Consider the following 24,294-nt stretch of genomic DNA (forward strand, 5'->3'; position numbering starts at 1 on the left):
CCCCCCCCCCCCCCCCCCCGATTGTCATGTAATTTGTAATCACATGATCAATGGTATCAAAGGCTTACACCAAGGAGAACAAGAATGGACAAATAGCCAAGTCATTCATGATCTTCATTAGCGCAGGTTCTGTTCTATAATATTGTTTTAATGAATGAAATCTAGAAATTGGTCTGCTGCCACCTTTTCTAAAATCACAGCCAAAAAGTGGTAGTTTAGAGATCGGCCTAAAATCAGATGAATGTTGACGGACAGAAGTTTACTACTTGAAGAGTAACTAACTGGGACAGACTGTGGTTAAAACCTCCCTAAAAGAATCAAACAGGAAGTACATCGGAAGGACTCACTGTAGGTTTCATTGCATTTCCTGAGACTGCTTCAAACAGGAAGTGCAGTGCTGTGGAAGGCTTCTCGGCTGAGACGGGGGTCTGTGGAGGAGTAAATGCTCTAATCTCTTTGTTGAAATCTCCAGAGTGAAGAAAGTGTTCTAAAACAGGGGAGGATCAATGACACTGCTCACAATGTGCAACAACAACAACACCCCAGGTTAGAATTGTTGTGTTATACTCAAACAACAAAGTTTTCAGCATCCTGACGTTTTCAGGTGAAATCTGTTTGTGGAGGATTTCCACAAAGGCTCCACATATTTTCATTTATCCACGGCAGCGACAGGCGACTAGAGTTGTTAGATTTGAAAGCGGCAGTGTCATTTATGTTTGAAGAACATTTTCTTAATATTCAAAAGCTTTATGGACTGAACCCTGGGACCAGTGAAGATGGTAAAACCAGTTTTGAATTTAGATGCAGGGGAGGAATTAAAGATCTAGACTGAATTTTGGGTCTTGGGTTATAAGACAAAAAAATAAAAGACGCTTGTGGTCACGAGTGGGACATCTTGACTGAGTTGGGTCAGTCAGGGCACGCAGTGGGTTGAAAGACTCTAGAAGGTCAAGGCGGTCATCGGGGGAGCAAACATGTATATGAAAGTCTCAAGACTTTATATAATCAAACAATCAAGACAGAAGACTGGAAAATTCACTGAATAACTTCAGGTCTATAGATTTCTAAATAAACCCCAGATCAACACGGGAACATTTGTATTTATCTTTAAGAGAGCAAATTACAGAGAGGCTGCGTAACAGGAATACCAGGTTCATCAAGGAACCAAACCAAATTGTAAATCTTGTAAAGTTTTTAACCCATTTCCTACAAATCACATGTGGTTGCCTTTTCCCGACCCTTTCAAAAGTTATTTCCTGCGTTTGGTTTTCAGTTTATTCAGTATACTGTGAAAATTCAGTTGCAGAGAATTGAAACTTGAGTTAGAAAGCCCATAATGTTCAACAGTGTTTTTGTTTACCGGGAGCGTATACTTTAGAGTGTCGTTACTCCATGATGGTTTCAGGTAGACACGTGACATTTTTCATGTTAAACTACAGAATCAGCGCTTTCCAATGAGCCCCTGTTTGTTGTGAGAATAATATGAAAAGTTAGAAAGTCAGTCTTACTGTTTGTTTGGCTCATTGCTGCTTTTTTCTCTGTGCGTTTCTCATCCGCCATCTTTGCTAGTGACGTCTAGAGTCATGTCACTGAATTAGACACTGCTATTGCTATTGATTCGGAGGCTTGGATGTATTATTCTAAGCTCAGAGAGTGGAGAGGTTGTTCTGAGTTTATTGTAGTGACAGAAAACAGACAGAAAGATGTGACCAGTCAGATATTTAGTGCAGCCAGAGGCTCTGGAGCTGATTTTTCAAGGAGGACAGAAAACACCCATAAATATGAAGGACATAACTCACGAACAGATGAAGTTAGAAACTTCAAATCACCTCGAAAACGACCCAAACAAATGTCTGCAACTTTTTGTGTTGAAGTTTTCTTTTGTTATTATGGTTTGCAGTGTTTTTATGTATAAAATAAGGAAAAGTTCAAGGTTTTTTCTTGTTTTATGGACTACTATCTGTTTTATGGGCAACTGAATCTGTGCAGCGCTCGGTGAAACTGAGGCAAAACTCAAATGTATGAAAAACAGAACAAGTCTTAATGTGGGTAAATAAGCAGCATTTCACATGAAGCTTTGCTTGTTAAACACTCAGCAGGTTGATCCAGTCAGGTTACTGTGGTCAGTCCAGACTGACGGAGAGGCAGAGCCCATGTCTGTCCAGGCTAACTACAATGACTGAATGATAAGTGGGCCGCACAACTGTGTCACACGCTGTAATATCAGTAGAACCACATTCACATTTGTTTGGAAATCTCAGGGTGAATCAACAATCCAACAAGACACAGCAAAAAAAAAGGTTTCCAAAAAAAAAGGCAAAAGCCGCACGACGAGCTGGAAGTGAAGAGTTGAACCGCGCTTAATACTGCAGGTGGTTGTGGAGTTGATCGTGTGAAGAAACAGCAGGTGCGGATGGAGACTGGAGGGAGCAGGATCTAGGAAACCACACCCAGCTGAACACACACACACACACACACACACACACACACAGACGCAAACTGGGGACAAATAAGCACAAGAGGGAAGGGAACACAGCGGAGAACACAAGGAAAACAGGGAAGGACACGGTCCACAGGGTCCTAATCCTAACTGTAACAGAGAAACCATTTGCTACACATTATGTTAGTAAAACTTCATGGCAGCTACATTTACATGTTAGTAAGTGAATCATTGTCAATAATATGCAATAAACAATAATAATGCAAGGTTCAAAATCTTGCTGTGCTGCAGTAGATACTCATTATGCCTACGATATCTCAGTAGCACCTCGATGGGACGTCTTCAAATTTGGCAAAAACATTCACAGGGACTCATGGATGAACTGATTCAATTTTGTTGGTCAAAGGTCAAAGGTCAAGGTCAGTGTGACTTCACAAAACACTCTTTAGCCACTACTCGAAATTGCTCAATTATGACAAAAATTCACACAAATGATTAATATTTTATACGACTCTGGATAAACAGGGACGTAACCTGAAACTAGTTTGAGTGGAGGAGGCAGACAACCACCAGGATGATTCTAGTTCATCTTGTCATATGGTAAGTATACTTTGTGGCTCTAGGCTTATTATCCACCCTATAGCTCGAGCATTGCTGCTGAGTCCCTGAAGCTACTGGAACAGAGGAGGTCACAACAGGACTCTGGTACAGCTGCATCCTTTAAAACACAACAGTCCCGGTTCACACCTGCATTATAATGTGACAATATTGTAAGTGTTATCTATGGAGGAAGTTTTATCTCTTTGCAGGTTGACTTTAATGCATATTGAAATGGAGGTGAAACCAGTGGCTGCCTGGAACAGAGAAACACAATCTAAACTATATTTTGCCTTGAGAGGAATCATGAAAATATAAGCTCCTTGTAGTTAATGGGCTTAATCCAGGAGTGTGGTGGTACAGTCCCCCCCCCCCCCCCCCCCCCCCCCTCTGTTCCTCCTGATCACGTCCACACCCTGCGAGCTCACAGAAAACATGAAGACACAGTCCTTTTATCCTTGTTTCACTGCGATGAAATTAACGTTTCCATGACAGCGTCGCATTATGTTACACCCTGCTTGCCATCAGTTACCTCACACGCAAAGAAAATAACTGATGTCAGTGAGGAGATAATCCCTCAGCAAGACATGATGTCCTACATTTAATTATCACCTTTTTTCTCTTTTTGTTCTAAATCTCTTTGTCATTCACAAAGGTGATTAACACCTGTGATTTTGCATATTTCAACCCCCACATTTCCTGTTTCTTATCCTACTGTTGTAGCATTGTTCCAGTGCATCCAAAGGTGTTGAGTGAAAAGTAGGTTCCGGTTCTGTCCTAACAAACATCTGGATGTTTTATCTAACCGACCACCTGGGAACTGAATAAAGTTTGGTGATAAAATTCATTGGTTGCTCTCACAAATCCTGCTGGGATTATCCACGACTACCGGGCTTTGCTGTGCCTCTTTTCCCCCCATTGTTGAATCCAAAATATTTGCGGGTGAGCCGAAACATGAAAGGCTATTTTAACCCAGGTGAGCTTTTTGTATCCCTGTTCCAGACAGAGGAGAGTGTTTACTTTGCCTCCTAGACACTTTCTAATCATCGCTTCCCCCGAGGAAAGGCTTATTCCAGGACATCAATTTCTCTCGCGCTGTCTGCAGTGGATACAGACTTATGGCGCCCTGGTGTCACCGGACTTTGTAGTTTGAAGCCAAACATCTTCTTCTCAGAGATACCACCAGCTTTTCACACATTCTGCCGTTCGAGTTTAGCACCTTCATATTGTCGTTGGTTGAGTGAATTTCCTCTTAACCATGTTTTCATGTTTTTGAGTGACAAAAACTATCAACGGTGGCTTTTAAGGACATTAACCAAAATCAAATTCCGTGGTACGTCATGTTCAGGCAGCATGAAATAGAAGCACTAACACTTTAAACACGAGGTGCCATAATTTGAAGAGTCAGTGCAAATTACTGTTAATGGAAAACAATAGATTTGTTGTCAGACACTTGAGTGCTTACCGCAGTGTAAAGCTTTCAAGATATGAGCTTAAAACAGATAAAAGCTACTTTGAAAGCAAAACTATCAGCCTGCTGCAGTGTTCGCTTGTCGCCTTTTACAGGGACATGGTAGAGATGGTGCTATAAATCCTCCTTAACCAACTGACCTTTGAGGTCAGATTATGTCCCTATTGGATGATGCCACAGGTCACACATCCAGTGCCAACATTTAGTGACAATGCAGGAGGTAGTCTGACTTTTATGTGTTTTTGAAGATGGAAAATTAAACTCCATCAGCCGATCGGTCACAGAACTCGGAAGCTTAGCTCGATCAGCAACAGACAAAAACAAATTCATCACATCGGCAACAGCAGGTTAGCTAACGTTATCGTGTCTCCTGTATCCGTCATTAATGAAAACAGACGTGTAACATTATGAACCATCAAGTTACTGACACATGGAGGAGAAGAAGAACCAGGTCTGAGTCCAGCTGGACCCTGTAGCAGCTCGTAGGGTTCTCGTCCCTGTAAACCAGACCACGGTCAGACCTGGGAAGAAATCCAGCCTTGGACTGATCCGCTGGGACCGGCCGACAGATGTTGCTCTCTGTTCATATTCAAACTCTGAAAATCAATAACTCCCCTCTGAACTAATGTCGTGCGGTCCATCACAGTAAACAGCAAGTCTACAGAGTCTCTTTGTCAATGTTATAATACGGTTGTGTGGAAATGCAGCGTAAGATTGACTGAAAACATCGGCAGTCATTTACTCGACATGGATAATACGACTTTGACAAAAATCAATGCAAACTTTAATGACAACAAAGCTCTAGGACGATTCACATCATACCGGCCAGAGATGAAGGTTTGGCCCCTCAGATCAGACAAAGGGAAATGTTGGGGCCACAGCATGCAGAGACTGTAGTTAGCCCAGGCTCACCCACTGCGTTACAAACACTGTGTGTGCAGACAGTGTCAGTGCCTGAACACTATTTCCTCCATCTGCACTGAACACTGGCTTTCAATGTAAATCATGACGTGTGGATTCATCCTGTGAGTCTTGTCTTATATTTACGCAGCTACACTGTAGTGAAGGAGACGAATCCTGAAGCGTTACATTTACTTTTGTCACTACAGCTTCAGCGCTGCAGGAGACATTGGTGTCAGCACTAGATACTACATCCAATAAATAAGTGAAAGGTAAAGATCATCAAAAGTGCACTTTCTATACATCAACTGCTTATGAAGCAGTGAATCAGTGTGTAGCAGTTGCTGTGTAAATGCTCCATTGTTTTGTCAGTCAGTCAAAATGGAGACGCTCTTGGTGTCCTGCATTTGTATGGACAGAATAATCATGGGACCATGATCAAACAGTCAGAACACGTGTTATGATTCAGTTAAATAAAATTGACACGTGGGGCCGGTGCAGTGGTGCAGTGGTTAGCACCGTCACCTCACAGCAAGAATTTTTAAGAGGTTTGAACCTGCCTGTGTGGAGTTTAAATGTTCTCCCTGTGTCTGTGCTCTTGGTTTTGTTCAGCACAGCTGATTCTAAAATGATTTTAAATACCAAGACAGATGGAAAAGGACATCTCACACTCAAAACCAGTTCAACGCCTCTCTGATACAACCGTGACGTAATGATGGTTGTGATTTCTGATGTGATGAAACAAGGCATCAAACATTCTGCCTCAGTACAACTGCTTTGAACAGCCGACACTGTTAGCTGATTTAACACGTTAATGTCTGATGGTTTGTTGCCGGAGTGAAAGCTTTGCTTTAGGCTCTTTTGTCTTAGTCTTAGTCCTCAGATCAAAAGTTCCTTTTTTGTCAGACACACAAAAAAAGTCAGACATCCTTTTTAGGTTTTATTCGACTATAAAACTCTGGAGATTTTAGTCTGGTGTCAGTTAAAGAAAACCATAAATATATGTCTAGTTTTAGTCCACAAAACACATGATGATGATTCAGTCATTAGAGAATTAGGACGGTTTGAACATTTAGTTTAGTTTTACATAAATTTCTCTTAAGTTTCACTAAACTGCTTTCTGATGAGATTTCATCCTGCTGATTTTATTCTGAAAGAAAATGAAAGGAAAACAAATCCACAAAATGACAAGGTTGTGTGATTAAGAAAAACGGCTTTGCAGGTGTCTGATATGATGTTATTCATTTCATCAAAACATCCAAACGCTGAAGAGGAAACAACCATGAAGTCTGGGAAGATGCAAACAGCAAATCCAATGTGATCCTGGCAGAGCAATGAGTCAGTCATTGGTACAAGCTTTACTGAGAATCCAGAGAAGATGAAGCCCTACACAGTCAGAAAGAACCTGTACAGTGGTACTGTTGTACAAGACTGTTATACTCATATTTATGGCGGCTGTGGCTCAGGAGGTTCGATCCCCAGCTCCTCCAGTCCACATGTCAGGATACAGATACTGAACCCTGCAATGCCCCTGAAGGCTGTTCCATCAGTGTATGACTGTGTGTATGGCTGATGAATGACTGTGTGAATTTTGAGTGGTCGTTAAGATTAGAAAAGCTCTATATAACTGTAAGTCCGTTTATAATAGATTGTACACTATCATTAAGATTAACTTTTGGAACCTCAGCTGGACAGCTGAAACCAAACTGGATTCAATCTTCTGTATGCTCTGCATTTTAATAACTAGTAGATGACTGAGAGTGAAAACATTTAATTCCAGGGGCCTGTTGAAAATCTGCGACCTGCATGCTCTAGCAGAGATACCATGTTTAACACTCCAAAAAAAAAGTAAAAACTTATCTTAAGTCAAAGGTTAGCCACCCTCGCTATCTGGACTACTGACATTTCAGCAAAGCTTTAAAAAATAATGTTATTACCTCAGTTCATGTCTGACGCACCTTGAGGTGTCTTCATATTTGTGCTTTTCTTCCCAGTGATTTTGTAGCTGCAGGGCTTCTCTCCCGACCACAATACACACTCACTTTTTCTCTCTCAGTGATATTAGATTTGAAAAAAGGTCTGTTCAACCCCCATCATGTTCTTTTCCTGTCGCCATAAGTTTTCTGTAGCATTAAAGGTCGTAGTTAGGTCCGTGCTACCACTGTCGGCCATCTGGGAAGATGATTCGGGTGCACGGGGGGGACAAATGTGCAGCTCAGCCAATAACAGATACACATTTACGTTATGACATTGACTGAAAATTTAATTCTGTGTTCTGTTTTTTGTGAATGAAAATCGAGATTTTGTTATAGTTTTCATTTTGTAACTCCATTTTAATCAGCTGTTTTTTTTTTGTATCTTCATCATACGAAAAAAAAAGTGGTTGATTAATATATATAGTCATAATTTTCATTGATGAATTAATGAATGCTATTCTAATCTCTGTAAAGAACCATTTACCCTAATCCCAAACTACTCAAGTGACAGACTGTGAAATATGCTGTTGATCCCGCTGTCCAGGGGAGAGACCTATTTCAAAATGATCCATATATGACACACTGTAACATCACCCTCCCTTGATTTGCCTTGAGTGCTCTACATATTGGACAGAGAAACAACAGCACTGTGGCCCTCTGAGGCTGAATCTAATAAGGTTGAATCCCGTCTGTCATCAGCTCTGAGATTATTACGTCATCTATCAAACTATTGTTCCTCCTGAGGCATGACTACAAAATATCTTTAATGATGAGAGAACCTGAGGCTCAGCAAGAAATGTCATCCACTACCCAGTTAGAGTGTATTAAAAGCCAGCCTCCAGGTTCAGCAGCAGATGCTTCTATTCTCCTCAGTTCATCTCAGCAATTATTCTCTTCTCGCTTCATCTCGTAAAGGTTAAATACATAAATACCTACTTGTCATCCTAATTAACCGAAGCTTTTCCAAAGCTCACAGGGCTTCAGGAGCATGTGCTTCAAATATTTAGTGACATGTGAATGATTCACCTCGTAAACTGAAGCCCAGTGGTCCTGCTGAAATTTAAAATGCAGCTCGATGAGCTCCTGATAGCCACAAAAGAAGAGTGTCGTGTTTTTACCCAAATGTCAGGATGACAGTCACAAGATGGACAGATCTCAGCTGGGGTTGGAGTCAGACCAGGGCATGGTGGGGAAACCATTAAGGGAGGCCAGGGAGGTGCAGACCAGAGAGAGCAGGGTGCTAGAGCAGAGGTGGGAGGAGGTGAAAACAAGAGCGGGAGGAGGTGAAGACAAGGGCAGGAGGAGGTGAAGGCAAGAGGAGGAGGAGGTGAAGACAAGAGTGGGAGGAGGTGAAGACAAGGGCAGGAGGTGGTGAAGGCAAGAGGAAGAGGAGGTGAAGACAAGAGGATGAGGAGGTGAAAAGAAGAGTGGGAGGAGGTGAAGACAAGAGTGGGAGGAGGTGAAGACAAGAGGAGGAGGAGGTGAAGACAAGAGGATGAGGAGGTGAAAAGAAGAGTGGGAGGAGGTGAAGACAAGAGTGGGAGGAGGTGAAGACAAGGGCAGGAGGTGGTGAAGGCAAGAGGAGGAGGAGGTGAAGACAAGAGTGGGAGGAGGTGAAGACAAGAGGAGGAGGAGGTGAAGGCAAGTGGGGGAGGTGGTGAAGGCAAGAGGAGGAGGAGGTGAAGACAAGAGTGGGAGGAGGTGAAGACAAGAGGAGGAGGAGGTGAAGGCAAGTGGAGGAGGTGGTGAAGGCAAGAGGAGGAGGAGGTGAAGAGAAGGGCAGGAGGAGGTGAAGACAAGAGGAGGAGGAGGTCTGGAGGCCAGGCCTGACTCCTGCTCACCTGACTGCACTCCCCAAAAGCACATATCCAGCAGCCAAGTAAGCAGGGTGATCATCAATGACCCCGGGTGGAGAAGGGGGGTCGGTACAGGGGTACAAAGGACAGGTTTCACTTGGGATGCATGCAGGTGGGATGGATATGCAGAGAGGGGAACAGCACAGGGATTAATGTCAGATGATGTGGCAGTTATAAAATCAGGATTTGACCACAGGTCTAGACATACACCAGGTTTAGACCTGGTCTTGTTGTATACAGTTTCTGGCCCAGACACTGCGGCCTTTCTACTCTGCAGTTTACACGAGTCTAAAGTCATCAATTTGACTCGAGTTTGACTCAAATCCAAGTCAAGTGACTTGAGACACACCTCTAGCTGTCACACCAGAGACCGGGGTTCACCTCCAGAGTCCTGTCCTGTCAAAAGTACGTTGGTTAAGATTAGGGAAAGATGGAGGTTTAGGTTAAATGCGAATAAACAGGTTGTGTCTGAAGTCACTGAGAACCTTTTCTGATTAAAACCAGACAAGGATCTATCCCTGATCTGAACCAGTGAGAGTCTCAATAGAACCATAGGACTGTTTAATAAAGCTGAAGTCACTTCACTGTCTGATATTTTCTGTATCAACATATTTTTTAACTTACCAAATAGGTAAATTAACATTTCCTCATTACATTAATCAAAAACATAATCCAGTCACAATTATGTTTCCTTCTAAACTTATTTTCTCAGTTTAGTTGTATATGTACATTATATTGTTGAATTGTACCCCATGTAACTTGCTGCTGGTCCTGAGGCCGACACAGTGTCTCTGCTTTGTTAAGTCCAGATTAAAATCACATTTAGTCACATTTAGTCAAATTAGATCTCATTTAATGAGAACCATTCCAACTCAATATTTGTCCTTTGGGGAACTAATGCAAAGAGCTTAATTTAAATTGGAAACAATATTACATTCAAATAACTCTCATTATCATGTTAGCTGAGAGTTGAACAGTGAGTCACTCATTTCATCGAAACTGTAATTACACACATGAGCATTATGTAACCAATTCATCCAATCAGGCTGCGGCGACTTTCTTGCTTGATCTTACTTGCTTTCACACACACACACACACACACACACACACACACACACACACACACACACACACACACGTTTCCATTACTTCAAGGACATTTCACTGACTTACATTCATTTCCACTAAACCTAACCCACCACACAACCCTACAATTTAATGGTCTACATTACAGGAAGCTGTGTGAACTTGAGACACTGTTTATCCCAAAGGGAATGAGAGTCCCCACAATGTGTGTAAACAGAGTCATGTCCCCACAACATGAGTAATACAAGTACACACACAGGCTGCATGACCCTTGTTTTACCTATGTTTTGTCATTTTTTCAATAGTCCAGAGTGTCCATGTCCATGTCTGTAAATTCACTCATGTACTAACAAAAATACACACACACACAAACACTCTTTCATTCTCTCTCTGTCTTATTATATCTCTCTCTCCCTCTGATAGATTTAGACGCTCAGTACTCACTAACACGGGCTCAGCGCGTCAGGGCGGCAATGTTCCCAGAGACTCTGGTGGAGGGGGAGGCAGCCATGCCAGTCCAATCAGATCCTTCACAGCAGAGCAACGTACAGCGATTGGCTGAGCCCTCACAGCTGCTAAAGACAGCCATCGTCCACCTGATCAACTACCAGGATGATGCTGAGCTGGCTACCAGGGCGGTGCCGGAGCTAACCAAGCTGTTGGCAGACGAGGATCCGGTACAGTGACACGACTGAACCGGTATCACATTTTATACTCACTCACATGAACCAGTTTACAAATATCTGTTTCCTCGCATGTCTAGGTTGTGGTCAACAAGGCGGCCATGATAGTCAACCAGCTGACCCGAAAGGAGGCGAGTCGGCGGGTGCTTGTGCAGTCCCCGGCCATGGTGGGCGCTGTGGTGCGCGTCATGACAACAGCAGTTGACATGGAGACAGCCCGGTGCGCAGCCAGTGTGCTCCACAGCTTGTCACACCAGAGGGAGGGGCTGCTGGCCATATTTAAGTCTGGAGGGATCCCAGCACTTGTCCGTATGCTAAGGTAGAGATAATTAAACTAGTTTACATGAAGTTTTGGCCGCCTGGGGGCAGCAGAAACAAGTTGTAAACATGATCTTCACATATCGTGACTTTTCAACTTCAACAACACAGTAACAGAGCGTCATTGTCATTCATTTGTAGTTGAGTTTGTGTCCATCCAATGAGTGTAAACCCTCTATCCCTGCAGTCCCGGTTTTGTCTCCATAAGCTCTGAGAAAAGTATCTGGCTCTTTAGCTGCTAACTGCTTCAGTGTGTTCCCCAGCTGCTCTCTGACTGTCCACTCAGCAGGTCGTGGAATGTGGCTTTCTAAAGCTTTTTTTCCCTGTTAAACATTGAGCTGAAACACTGAGGGGAGCTGCAAATTCAGATAATAGTCTGGTTCATCACTACCATTGATCCTTTTCACACTCTTGTGTCACGATTAAGGTAAGGATGGACCCAAATGCAGACCAAACACAAGGGAGTAGGTGGAAAAATATATAATTTTACTTACAAAACACAAGGTAACACAAGGGACAGGAACATATGCCAGAAGCACGAGGAACACAGGGAATTTGAACAGGAATCAGAAGCACAGGTAACTTGAACAGGTAACACGGGGGACAAAAACAGACGAACTGACACAGACAAAGGGGAGCACAGAGACTAAATAGACTCAAGGGAGGCAAAGGTGATTGAACACCGGTGAAACACATTAGGGCGGGTGTCACAACTGAACTAAGACTTGAACCCAAATGCACGACTCCAAGACAAAGTACCAATCAACAATATTTTAATAACAAAGTAGCAACATAAAAATCACTCTAACAGAGGAATATATATTTAGTGTACCCAAATAAAAGAATCGCTCTTTCATGGAAAAACAACAAAAAATTCAGGACACAGAAAAAGACAAAGTATCAAAATAATGCACAGCAAGACCGTGGCAAAATGTAATATTGAATTCAAAACCTGGCATGGGACAACATGGCTGGCGTGGTTCTCTGGCTACAAGACGAAGTGGCACAGGATAAAGGGAAACGCAGACTATATACACACACACACACACACACACACACACACACACACACAAGGTAATGGGAAACAGGTGGAAACAATCAGGGCGGGGCAGACAATCAGACCAGTGGGAAACACACAAGGGAAGGAGGAAGTTACCTGAAACGAGTTCGGTTAGAGTCAGGTTTTCAAAATAAAACAAGAAGTCACGAGACAGACAAAACTAAACATAACTTAAAGTCTCTTCATGGACATGACAGCGGGGCAGACAATGGGCCGGTGGATAGGAAAGAAAGTAACCGGGAAAAATGTAAGGAGCTTGGTATCACAGGGGCAGAGCAGAAGAGCATCAATTGATGTTCAGGGGCAAAACAGTGAAACTCGGGAGGACGGCCCAGAGGCCGTATGGACAGGCTGGGCAGTTCAGTGGGGAAACCTGGAGGTTGGGCAAACAGATGGAACCGTTCTGAAGGCTGACAGCAAAGACTGGGTCTCTGCAGAGGACGACGGCAAAGATGAGGGTGAGCAGGAGGCCTGCACCAGGAGGCCAGTGTTGCAGGCGTAGCCCCTCTGGAGGGTGACCAGGAGTTGACTGGGTTGGTGACTGGGGAGCAGGAGCAGGAGGTGGCCAAACTTCCCACTAGGGAACAGGAGCAGGTGTCGACCGGACCGGCTACCGGAGATCATGAGCTGGTGTCAGCTGAATTGCTGACTGGGGATCAGGAATTGGAGTTGGCCAGACCGCTGACTACTAGAGGCGCATGAGTCTGCCGGGCCGCAAACTGGGAATCAGGAACAGGAGTCGGCCAGACCACTGACTCGGAAGCAGGAGACAGCTGGACCACAGATAGGACACGAAAAGCAGGAGTTGGCCAGACCACTGACTGGGAACCAGAATCAGGAGTCAGCTGGGCTACCAACAGGACACAATAAGCAGGATCCAGCCAAACCACTGACTGAGAACCAGAATCAGAAGTCAGCTGGGCTGCCAATGGGATACGAGGAGCAGCTGGTGGCCCGACTGCCAACAGAACATAAGGAGCAGGAGTCAGCCGGACCACTGACTCGGAAGCAGGACTCAGCTGGACCGCAGACAGGACACGGGGAGCAGGATTCGGCCAGACCGCAGACAGGACAAGAAGAGCAGGGGAGACATTGCCCAGAACCACCAACTGAGGAACAAGAGAGGCGTCTACCGGGACCCCCGACACTGAAAAAGCTGATGCATCAGCCAGGATGGTAGACCCAGGAACTGAGTCAGGAGCAGATGAGACATCAACCAGGACCCCTAAAGCTGAAACAGCTGATGCGTCAGCCAGGGTGGTTGGTGAAGGCTCCTGGTCACTGGAGAGCAGAAGCTCTGGATAGTGGGGTAGTTGGGGCTTAGGCTGGAAGCTGGAGACCTGAGGCCGAGGCTCAGGCGGGAAGCTGGTGACCCAGGACTGGTAGCTGGAGTTCTGGGGCTGAGGCTGCTTGGGTAACCGGTGTCTCCGTGACCTGCGTTTCTTCCGAGGGGCTCCCACCCCTAGATACCTCCCTGGAAAGGCTAGCCGGGTTCCCCAAAAAGGAGACGGCTCAGGGTCCTCCAGATTGGAATCAGATAAGGGAGTCAGCCAACGTGGTGAGAACACTGGCGACTAATGGGGGTGCTGCTGGCTGGGAGGATTGAGGCTTGTGCTGGTAGCTGGAAACCTGGGGCTGGTAGCGAGGAACCTGGGGCTGGGGCTGAGGCTGAGTTTTCCTGGTGGTGACAGGAGCCATGATGTCCTTGTCTTCTGTGACCACCATGGAACCCCGGAAAAATAGCCAGATGAGTCGGGGCCTGATGACCGAAGGGGGGGTGGCTGGGAGGATTGAGGCTGACCGTGAAGCAACCTCAAATAAGCCATGAAGCTGTCATAGGCTGCTGGGTCCATATTTTGGTCAGTTTGTACTGTCACGATTAAGGTAAGGCTGGACTCAAATGCAGACCAAACACAAGGGAGTGGGTGGAAAAATATATCATTTTCCTTACAAAAACACAAGGTAACACAAGGAACATGAACAGATACCAAACGCATGAGGAACATAGGGAACTTGAACAGGAACCAGAAGCACGGGTAACTTGAGCAGGTAACACGGGACAATAACAAACGAACTGACTAATACAAAGGGGAGCACAGAGACTAAATAGACACAAGGGAGGCAAGGGTGATTGAACACAGGTGAAATACATTAGGGCGGGGCAGACAATGAACAAAGAAGGAAACAGGACAAAGACAGGAAGTCAAAACATCAAGAGACACACAAGGAACCTAATTACAAAATAAAATAGGAAATGACCAAACTCAAACATAATGTGTCCGCCATGGCAACCATGAAAACTCTTGCATTGTTTTAACATTTTCATTTGATATATTGTTGTATGAGTATCAGTTATAGACGTTTTAACCAAGTAACCAAAAATGAACTGTAAAAATATTCTGTTGTGAAATCAGTCTAGTCATGCCGCTGTGACACAATCGTTCTTCAACTGCAGCTTCAGAAGGATGTGGCCCCTGAACTGGGGTACGGCTGTAGTATCTGTGTTCCCAGTCCACTGTATGTTAATTTCCTGTGTCCTTGCTACCTGCATTTGGTTCCCTGTAGTTTTTTCCTGGATACCTACCTGCCACCTTGTCATCTCATCTGCCTCAGTAAGTCTGCCTGTGCCTGCATTAGGGTCCACTGCTGCCTGTGCTGCTTCCATCCGCTGTAACACATTTATTGTTATCTCTTCTGCTGAAAAAAACAACTCCATAGTTTGTCTGGACAAGCAGGTTATCATGACCCATAGTTCCAGTTTACTGTTAGGTGACCTCTAGTGACCAATGTAATTATGATGGGAGCAAAGGAGGAAGTCAGAGGATGATGTAAATAGAAAGATAAAGTCTACGTTAGGAGGAGGTTGTGGTAGATAAATGAGTCGACATTTTTCCACAGGAGACCGCTGGTCATTTCCCTTTTAAACCGATAATCAGTGTTGTTTCTTTTATCCATGACCGTTCCACAACTTTAACCACATAATTATTATTGTAACTAAGACCAAGCAATCCAATACGCCTGCTATGATTAGTATCTGAGGGTAAGGTATTTTAGGTTGGAAGGCTTATGATAAAAAAATACATTCTCTCTGTAAACACACACTGTGAAATGAAGGGAGCTGAAATTAAAAAAAAAAAAAAACTTTTGTCAGGTGCTGAATTTTTGTTCAGCCTCCAATATAGCAGCTAGAGGTCATCTAAAAAGTGTAGCAGATGAGGCTAGGCTTCAATTTTAGCTCTAAATTAAAGGCCTTTGCAACCCCCAGGCAGGGCTGCCGAGTTAATCCCTTACACAGGGGCTTAACAGAGGAGAATAAATCATACTGCTAATTGATTTGGAGCTTAATTCACACAGAAAATGAAATGAAATTGAATAAGAAATTAGAACTTTAAGAGCTTCAAAGAGAGCAGCCAGGTTGGTGTGTGTGACTTGTGTTAATGCCATCAACCTTTTCTCCCTGTCTCTTTTCTCCTCCTCTGTTAACACACTCTCTTTCTTTGATTTCTTTTAGCAGGTTTGGGTGTGCTCTTCACCCTCAGCAACCTCCTGCACAATCAAGTCTTTTTACTTGTGTGTCTGCTCATGTCAGAACAAATTTTGGTTCAAAACTATTTTTGGAGGATCTTTTGGCTGGTCCTAACATCTTAAAGGGCTGTTCATTGGTTCAGTTGGGGTTAGACATTTATTTGTGATGGTTAACAAAGTGGCTCAGAAATGCATTATGTCAATGATTGTTCCCACAACTATAGAAAGACCAACATCAGGGGAGTCCCACTGGGTTGTTTCTGGTTGGAATATCTAAAACTCAAAAAAGCTTGTATTTTGTCAAACAATTATTGTTGAGGCGTTGAATTAACACTATTTTTAGTAAATTATTTTAATATGAATCATACGCCTCGAAGGCTGAACCGGAATAACATGGTCGTCACTAGCTTTGCCCGCGCTTAACATTGTCTGACTAAGTGCTGCTTCTGTTTCCTAGCAACCTTGACAACACGTAATTATTTATTCATTTATTCTTACAAAAACCTGAGGTTTTAAGGCCGTTGGTTGTTGTACGGTTTGCTGTTGATCTAAGCTGAAACCCAATACTTACATTTAACAGTGTAATCCTCCGAGGGATGCGGCACAAGCTTAAGAGTCTACATGCTAACAGTTATGTGAGGCTGTACTTAGCTACAGTAACCCTAAATACTAGCATCAGCATGCTAACATGCTCATAATGGTAATGTTAATATGCTAATGTTTAGCAGGTATTTGATATATTCACTGTCTGAGTTGTCAGCTGACATTTACTAATTCACAGTAAACCCCAAGTACAGCTGAGGGTGATTGAAATGACATCAGTTTTGCAGGTATTCTAAAGTGCTGAGCAAATTTAAATTTTGACTTGATGATGGTACCAGGTGAAATTTTTACCAAAGTAATTACAATTCATCCTGAAGGAAACATGACTGTGCCAAATGCATACCAATCCATCCAGTAGTTCCTGAGACTCAAATCAAAAATATGAGAGAGCATGAGAGGTGCAGTCAGAGGATCACCAAAGTTCTTAGGATTCCTCCTCTGGGGACCATAAATGTCTGCACAAAATGTCATGACAATCCATCAAATAGTTGCCGAGATATTTCAGTGTGAACACTCCTGTCATCCACTGAACTCCACAAGGCACCGGAGGAGAGGATTTCCAGAAATGGTTGGTACGCAGGAGACAATGAACACAAGGCAGACTGATCCAAGGGGAGAAGGCTGAGGTGAGGTCAGATGACTGGTAGAAGGTCATACACAAGAAAACTAACTGCAGTAGGATTAAAGTCTGGAACTCAACAAAGGACGAAGACGAACTGACACCAGTGGAAGAGAGAACGTATACTAAATACAACAGGAGAGGGGAGACAATGAGACAAAGGTGCAACACATCAGGGCAGGGCCAATAATCACAGTGGCGGAAAACACACAAAGACAGGAAGTGAAACTGAAACAAGAGTGAGAGTAAGTTTTCAAAATAAAACAGTGTATAAAAATGAAAGACATAACCAAAAATGAAAACTTTTTTTAAGAAACAGAGCTGGACATGACAACTCCAGCAAGTGGTGGACTAACCAATCAACTGACCAACTGAAAAACCATGATTGCCACCCCTAGAGCCCTACCGCTAGCTAAAGAAAGTTAACATTAACCCTCTGAATCTAAATTGTGCAGTGTATGACTTTTTTATTTAGAATTTAAAGAGCACATTTAAAAACAGCAAACAGCTGACCAAAGTGCTGTGCAACACCAAGGAAAACACAATCAACAACATCAACAGACAATGGACCAGTGCAACAAAAACAAGCAAGCTGATCCATTGAGGGCTTTGAAAAAAAAAAACAGTAGAATCTTAAAATCTATCCTAGAGTAAATTGGCAGCCAAAGGAGATAGTCCAGGATAGGGGTCATGTGATCCCTCCCCTTGGAACCAGTCAGAAGCCGAGCTGCAGCGTTCTGGACCAGTTGCAGGTGAGACAAGGATGGCTGACTGATTCCAGAATACAGGGAGTTACAGTAGTCAAGCCTGGAGGATATAAGAGCATGGATGACTCTTTATGTCAGTAAATGCGAGGAAGGGTTTTATTTTGGTGATGGTATGAAGCTGAAAAGAGCTGGATTTTACTACTACCTTTACCTATTTGTCAAATTCGAAGGCAGAGTCAAAGATTATGCCAATGTTTTTGGTAAAGGGCTTAATGTAGATGGAAAGGTAACGAAGGTTATTGGTGATCGAGACAATGGAGTCCTTGGGGACCAAAAAGAACAACTTCAGATTTGTCAAGGTTCAACTGGAGATAGTTTAGAGCCATTCAGCCTCTTATATCCACAAGACACATGCCTTCCTGTTGTGACGATCCAAAAAAACATGAGTGAAAAGTGAGCAAAAGTAGGCAAGACTTTACAGGGTATAAAGACTGCACTGTCCTTTTTCTGGATGGTATAAATTGTATGTGTTCACAAACAGCTGGACTAGTAAGGAGGCTGATGATTAAGTTATACGTCAAAAACATTGCTGATCCATAGTAATGTGTCAGTGGTTGCTTCACCAGATGCTGTGTTGTGAGCAAAGTGAGACCAACTACCAAAGCTTCTTCAGCCCATGTCTGACCAACTTGTGTAGATGAGACATGATGTCTGATAGTCAATAGTCAATAAAGGTTTAGAAATCTGTCTCTTCCTCTTTGTCTGTCTCACGTAGTTCACCAGTGGAATCAGTCTTATTTTACGCCATCACCACCCTCCACAACCTGCTGCTGCACCAAGAGGGGGCCAAGATGGCGGTGCGTCTCGCTGATGGCCTGCAGAGGATGGTTCCGTTACTGAAAAAGAGCAATCCCAAGTTCCTGGCCATCACCACTGACTGTCTGCAGCTCCTGTCCTATGGCAACCAGGAGAGCAAGGTGAGGAGAGGGGCTTAACACTGGGCAGGAGATCCTTGTTGTGTCCTCTTATTTATTACACAACTACGCCTCCTGCTTCCTGTTTCTTGTCAGCTCATCATCCTAGCCAATGGAGGCCCAGAGGGTCTGGTGTTCATCATGAGGAACTACAACTATGAAAAGCTCCTGTGGACCACCAGCCGTGTCCTCAAAGTGCTGTCTGTCTGTCCCAGCAACAAGCCAGCCATCGTAGAGGCTGGTAAGTCAGCATCATTGGACATGAATGTAGAAGACTGAGTGTGGATGTTTGTGTAGTGTGTAAGTGTATTTCATTCTTTCTCCAGGTGGTATGCAAGCTTTGGGCCAACACCTTACAGGTTCAAGTCAGCGTCTGATCCAGAATTGTCTGTGGACCCTCCGCAACCTGTCAGACGCTGCAACCAAACAGGCACGTATGGCTTCACCCACTACTCCTGCAGAATGCTTTGATTGCTAAGACTAGTATTGCCATGTTTTTTTCAGGAGAAAAAAAGCTTTGAAGTTAATACACTGCAGTCTCACAGGTTCTTTACCTGCTCCTCTGTCGGGTCCAAGAGAGAATCAAGCAGCTGCTTTGACAGTATGGAGCATGGAGAGCGAGTGTGACAGGCAGCCGGCTCTGGAGAGCTGGCCAGCCGACTTCTTTTAACCTCCTATTGTGGATGGGACGCTTCCAGTAATTTAACTAGAAAAGCACTCAGAGACTACAGACCTCTGCCAAGGCCAATGTCAAGCAACATGCACCAGACTTCAGAGAAATTTTTTTTAAATGTAGTAAAGAATTTAGTGGGTTCTTCCCTGGTCTAGGCCCCATCACTGTAAACATGTTTAGCTTGTCTGGTGTAGCGCTGCTGGTGGGTGGTGTGCTGCTGTTCCCTGTAGCGTCCGTTATGCATTTCAGTCCTTACCACGTAGACCTGGTGTTAGTGCTCAGCTCCAACTCCACTTTGTTCCTGTATTTCCTTTTGTAGGCTTTAATTGTCTTCTGGAGGGCTGCTGTGTTTCTGTGCATTCAAGTTGCCGGAGTTAAACACAGTAGTGTGTGTGTTGAGAGCTGCATGTACCTCACTGTTAATCCAGGGTTTTCGATAAGGGACAACATCCTGTATGCACTTCCTGATCAATCCACAGACTGAGTCCACATTCTCATCGATGCTGCTGTTGGTGGCAAGGAGGAACATTTTCCAGTCCACTTGATCAAAACAATCTTCTAGCATACAGACAGTGGGTACTTCCTGTTTCAGATTCTGTCTATAGGAAGGTAGGAGCAGAATGGAGAAGTTATTATAGAAGTTATAAAAGCTATTTGCAAAACGATTTTTATGCCTCCAGGGAGGGGGGGGGGGTTATCAATGACCCAGTGTTGTCTTTCGCTTGTTATGCAGTTAATATGTTGAAAGGTATTTAGTGTTCAGCTAACACTCTCTTCCGGTTGGCTTGTGGCCTCCAGGCGCACGGCAAGGTCTGTTTTGGCTTGAGGGGGAATGAAAGCAGCTGTTGTGATAACAGAGAATTCCCTCAGTAGACGATTATGAGGTGCTCCAGGTCAGGAGAACACAAGGATTTGATGGTGTGTGTATCCAAGGTAGCACCAAGATCATCGCCTTTGCTTTTCCCCGATACGGCCTGTGATCTCTTTTTGAAGTGCACGGAGAAATTGTCATGGTTTCCTTAAAGGACTCTTTGTGTTGGGACTTCTGTATTATGTTTGGAGTTTTTTTTAATCAGCTTGGTCATTGTCATTTCCTGTTTTATTTTGAAGTAGCTTCTTTGTGTGTCTCTTGTTGTTTTTACTTCTTGTCTTTGTCCTTTTTTCCTCCAGTTTGATTGTCTGCTCCGCCCTAATGTGTTTCACCTGTGTTCTATTGCCTTTGCCTCCCTTCTGTATTTAAGTCTCTGGCCCAATCCCAATGACCCCCCCCCCCTCCGTTTTACAGACTTACAGGAAAGTGTGCATGAAGGGCTCAAAATGTCTGCTGGAGAGCCCTCATGCCCTCGATGGTTTGACAGTGAGACAGCCCTCAAGGCTTCTTCCACTTGTGTCTGTCTTTCTGTCTGTCTGTCTGTTGTCACCATGATATCCTGTGGATCTGTAATTTTTCCTGTTGGCCTTCGTGTTTCCCCGTCATCGTGCTCCAGTGTTTTCTGAGTTCTGGTTTTTGTTCCTGCCTGTTTTTTTTTTGTTTTTTTTTTTATTCTCAGTTTTGTAAGTTTCTGTTTTTGTTATTAAACATTATTTTTCAACTACCCCCTTTTTGGTTGTTTGCATTTTGGGTCCAACTATCCTTGACACTAGAAATGTTTCTATAAAGCATGTTACAGCACACCCCCACAGTCTCTTATCGATGGAGAGCTGTGTGTGGCGTTTTTAATGGTTGAGTTCCCCAAACAAAGATGCAGGGTCAGGATTATAAAAGTCTGGCTTTCAGTGGAAGATGGCTGACCTCAAGTGTTTGGCGCTCATACGCTAACCTACTTTTACCATTTGCTGCAGAAATATAACAAAATGAAAGTGCTAAATGAACAATGAAAGTACTACACTTTGCAGGGGCTTGCGACAAGGCCGCCATGCATGGCACCACCTTGGGTCTTTTTGTAACTGAATTGAATTTTCTCAATTTTCTATTATTGCTTTTAAATCTATAGGAGGGGTTAGATGGTCTGCTGCAGATACTGGTCACCCAGCTGGGCTCAGATGACGTCAACATGTTGACCTGTGCAACTGGGATCCTGTCCAACCTCACCTGTAACAACTCACGCAACAAGGTAACCACGATGAGATGGCACGTGTCATTCTAACACCGTGAGCATTGATCCGCTGATGTCACAGCCTTGCGCCTCTGACAGATTCTGGCTGCAGGATCTGCTCCCGGTCAGCCCCAGACCGGAAGAACACATCAGTATGTGTCCGTGTACATTTGGCCGCGGGGTGTTTCTCATTATTCACAGTCAACACTGAGTCAGTTGAAATCAGCATTTTTGAAATGACACTACATATTGATCATGATATATTAAGTCATAAATCTATGTATTTTTTAAATTTTAATTAATAACTAAAGCGAAGAAAAGAGCCCCTCCACATACCATCACTCACATGACCTCTGTGATTCATTTCACTTGATCCAGACCAAGGGGGACACAAAAAGATCCGTCATTGCCATATAGTTGTGATCCAGTTAGTGTTCACACAAACAACCAAGAGGACAGAATATGAAGCTGTATGGGTTTACGAGTAACTCCTTTACTGGACTTTTCCTGTGTCATTATCCTGCGTCACCATCAATATTACAAGAAAATCAGCAGCAGTGGGGGGGGGGTGACATTGGAGGTCTCTGGCCTTGCCAACTGCAGTCGGGTGAAAAAGCAGTTTTTATGGTGTGATGTTTTAGTCCTGATGCACCGCAGTCTCTCGCCAGAGGGGAGTGACTCAGTTTGTTCCCGGGGTGGGAGGGGTCTGCTACAATCTTTCCTGCTCGCCTCAGGGTCCTGGAGGTGAGCAGGTCCTGGAGTGGTGGCAGATCGCAGCCGATCACCTTCTCGGCAGAGTGAATGACACACTGCAGTCTGCTCCTTTCCTTGGCAGTGGAAGCAGCGTACCAGGTGGTGAAGGAGGCGGTGAGGATGGACTCGATGGTGGCGGCGTAGTATTATGATCATCATAAAGTCCTGACGTCATGTTTTGGTCTAACCTCCGTTCCACCAGCTTCTATGAATCAATCCAATCTTTTTCCAGCATTTCTTCTGGAGTTTGCTTCACATATTCAAGACAAATCGCGCCCTCTATAAGACTTTTCATTATTTTAACAACGTTAAACAATAATTACTTTGTGGGCACATAAAAAATCCACAGCTCCCATGAAAAGTTACCAGTGCAGCTTTGTGGGTAATTATGTCATCTGAACTTGGTTTCATCCATGCTGTCCTATCCAAAAGTGGATCTATAACCTATATCAAGAATTATTACATTTTGATGGAGTGCTTCTGTTTTAACTGGCACAGCTTTTCTTGCATTTTACAGCTCTGGTCACGTGATGCTATTCAGCCAATCATTGTGACTTGAGTCAGTCAGTGAGATGCACGCACACGCACACACACACACACGCAGTGAGACGAGAGGAGAAACAGAAATACATCAGAGAGCCTCAGCATGTGACAGCCGCTGTAGGAGGCGACAACAGTTTTAAATGATGTTCCTTCTGTTGTCACGTGATGAAAGGACCCACTGTCAGCAGACTACTGGATTACTCTAAATGAATTATTTAAACGAACGATTCTGTCCCGAGCTTGATCCACGAGCAGTCGATCACTGTAACTGTGATCACTATAAGAGGTTTCCACTTCATAAACAGAGATTCTGTGGCATTCATGTATCTGTCCATGTTTTACAAAGGGTTTAAGCTGATCCATACAACAGCAGCTGTCATATCACATCCATACAGGCTCAGTGGTTTACAGCAGTTAAAAACAATGTTTTAATGAAATTGTATTGGCTGATACACAAGTTGAGAACATCTTTAATTATACACGTCTGAACTAACTACAGACACTCCACTCACCAGTGGCTTCTTCTGTTGTTGTTGTTTGTTTAGCCCACAATGTTTGGGGCTCATGGGAAATAGTGTTCATTATAGAGAACTGAAAAACTGAAATATTTGATAAATAACATTATTGTCTGCCTCCTCCACTCGGACTAGTTTCAGATCACATCCCTGTTTATCCAGAGTCATAGAAAATATTAAACATTTGTGTTCAATCTTGTCATAATTGGTGTTTTGTGAGGTCACACTGAGCTTGAGGTTTGACCTTTGACCACCAAAGTCTAATCATCTAATTCATCATTGAATCCAAGTGAATGTTTGTGCCGAATTTAAAGAAGTCCTGTCGATGCGTTAGATAGAGAGATCATGTCCATGTGAATGGGCTGAACAGACGGACAACCTGAAAACAAAATGCCTCCAGCTCTGACTGACAGTCACAAAAATAAAAACACCATTTTCATCTAAATACATGGAGTGAACCACATGACATACTGTTGAGTGAGGATTTATCCCAAGGCCGCTGGATATTTTTGTTCTTTGTGTTGTTACAAGTGTCAGTGTGACTTCATGCTTCATAAATAATGATGGACAGGTAGCACCAGGACAGTCTTGTGTGATAAACGTGATAGATAAACCTGATCGATCAGAGCTGTGCTCCCACGGTGACGTCGTCGTGTCACTATCAGCACGTATACGTTTAGCATTTTGAATTCTGCTAAAATCACCTATCTACACAAACACAAACTGCTTTGATGTAAACAGACCCACCTTTTCTGGATGGTCCCAGTCCATGTGGGTTTGATTGACAGCTTCACACCTGCCTATACAAACTGTCCCGCAGCAGGTTTGCTGAGAATCCTCTTGAAATTATCCATATTATCTTTCTGCTGTGTTCTCCAACTAATTCATGAATGCATATT

At 43.7% G+C, this 24,294-nt stretch overlaps 1 protein-coding gene across 1 annotated transcript in view; it reads left to right on the forward strand.

The window, feature by feature from the left end:
• Positions 1-24,294, forward strand: part of LOC111667205 (junction plakoglobin a-like) — a 145,191-nt gene that overhangs the window by 88,081 nt on the left and 32,816 nt on the right. Inside the window, exons 4-9 of the mRNA XM_023422835.2 lie at positions 10,750-11,003; positions 11,090-11,328; positions 18,617-18,818; positions 18,912-19,056; positions 19,142-19,245; positions 21,483-21,602. Of these exons, the coding sequence (XP_023278603.2) occupies positions 10,750-11,003; positions 11,090-11,328; positions 18,617-18,818; positions 18,912-19,056; positions 19,142-19,245; positions 21,483-21,602 (1,064 nt within the window). The remainder of the gene's footprint in view (positions 1-10,749; positions 11,004-11,089; positions 11,329-18,616; positions 18,819-18,911; positions 19,057-19,141; positions 19,246-21,482; positions 21,603-24,294) is intronic.

This window comes from Seriola lalandi, unplaced genomic scaffold (genome assembly GCF_002814215.2).
Source record: "Seriola lalandi dorsalis isolate HSWRI2012SDOR001 ecotype SW California unplaced genomic scaffold, Sedor1 jcf7180002054686, whole genome shotgun sequence".
NCBI lineage: Eukaryota > Metazoa > Chordata > Actinopteri > Carangiformes > Carangidae > Seriola > Seriola lalandi.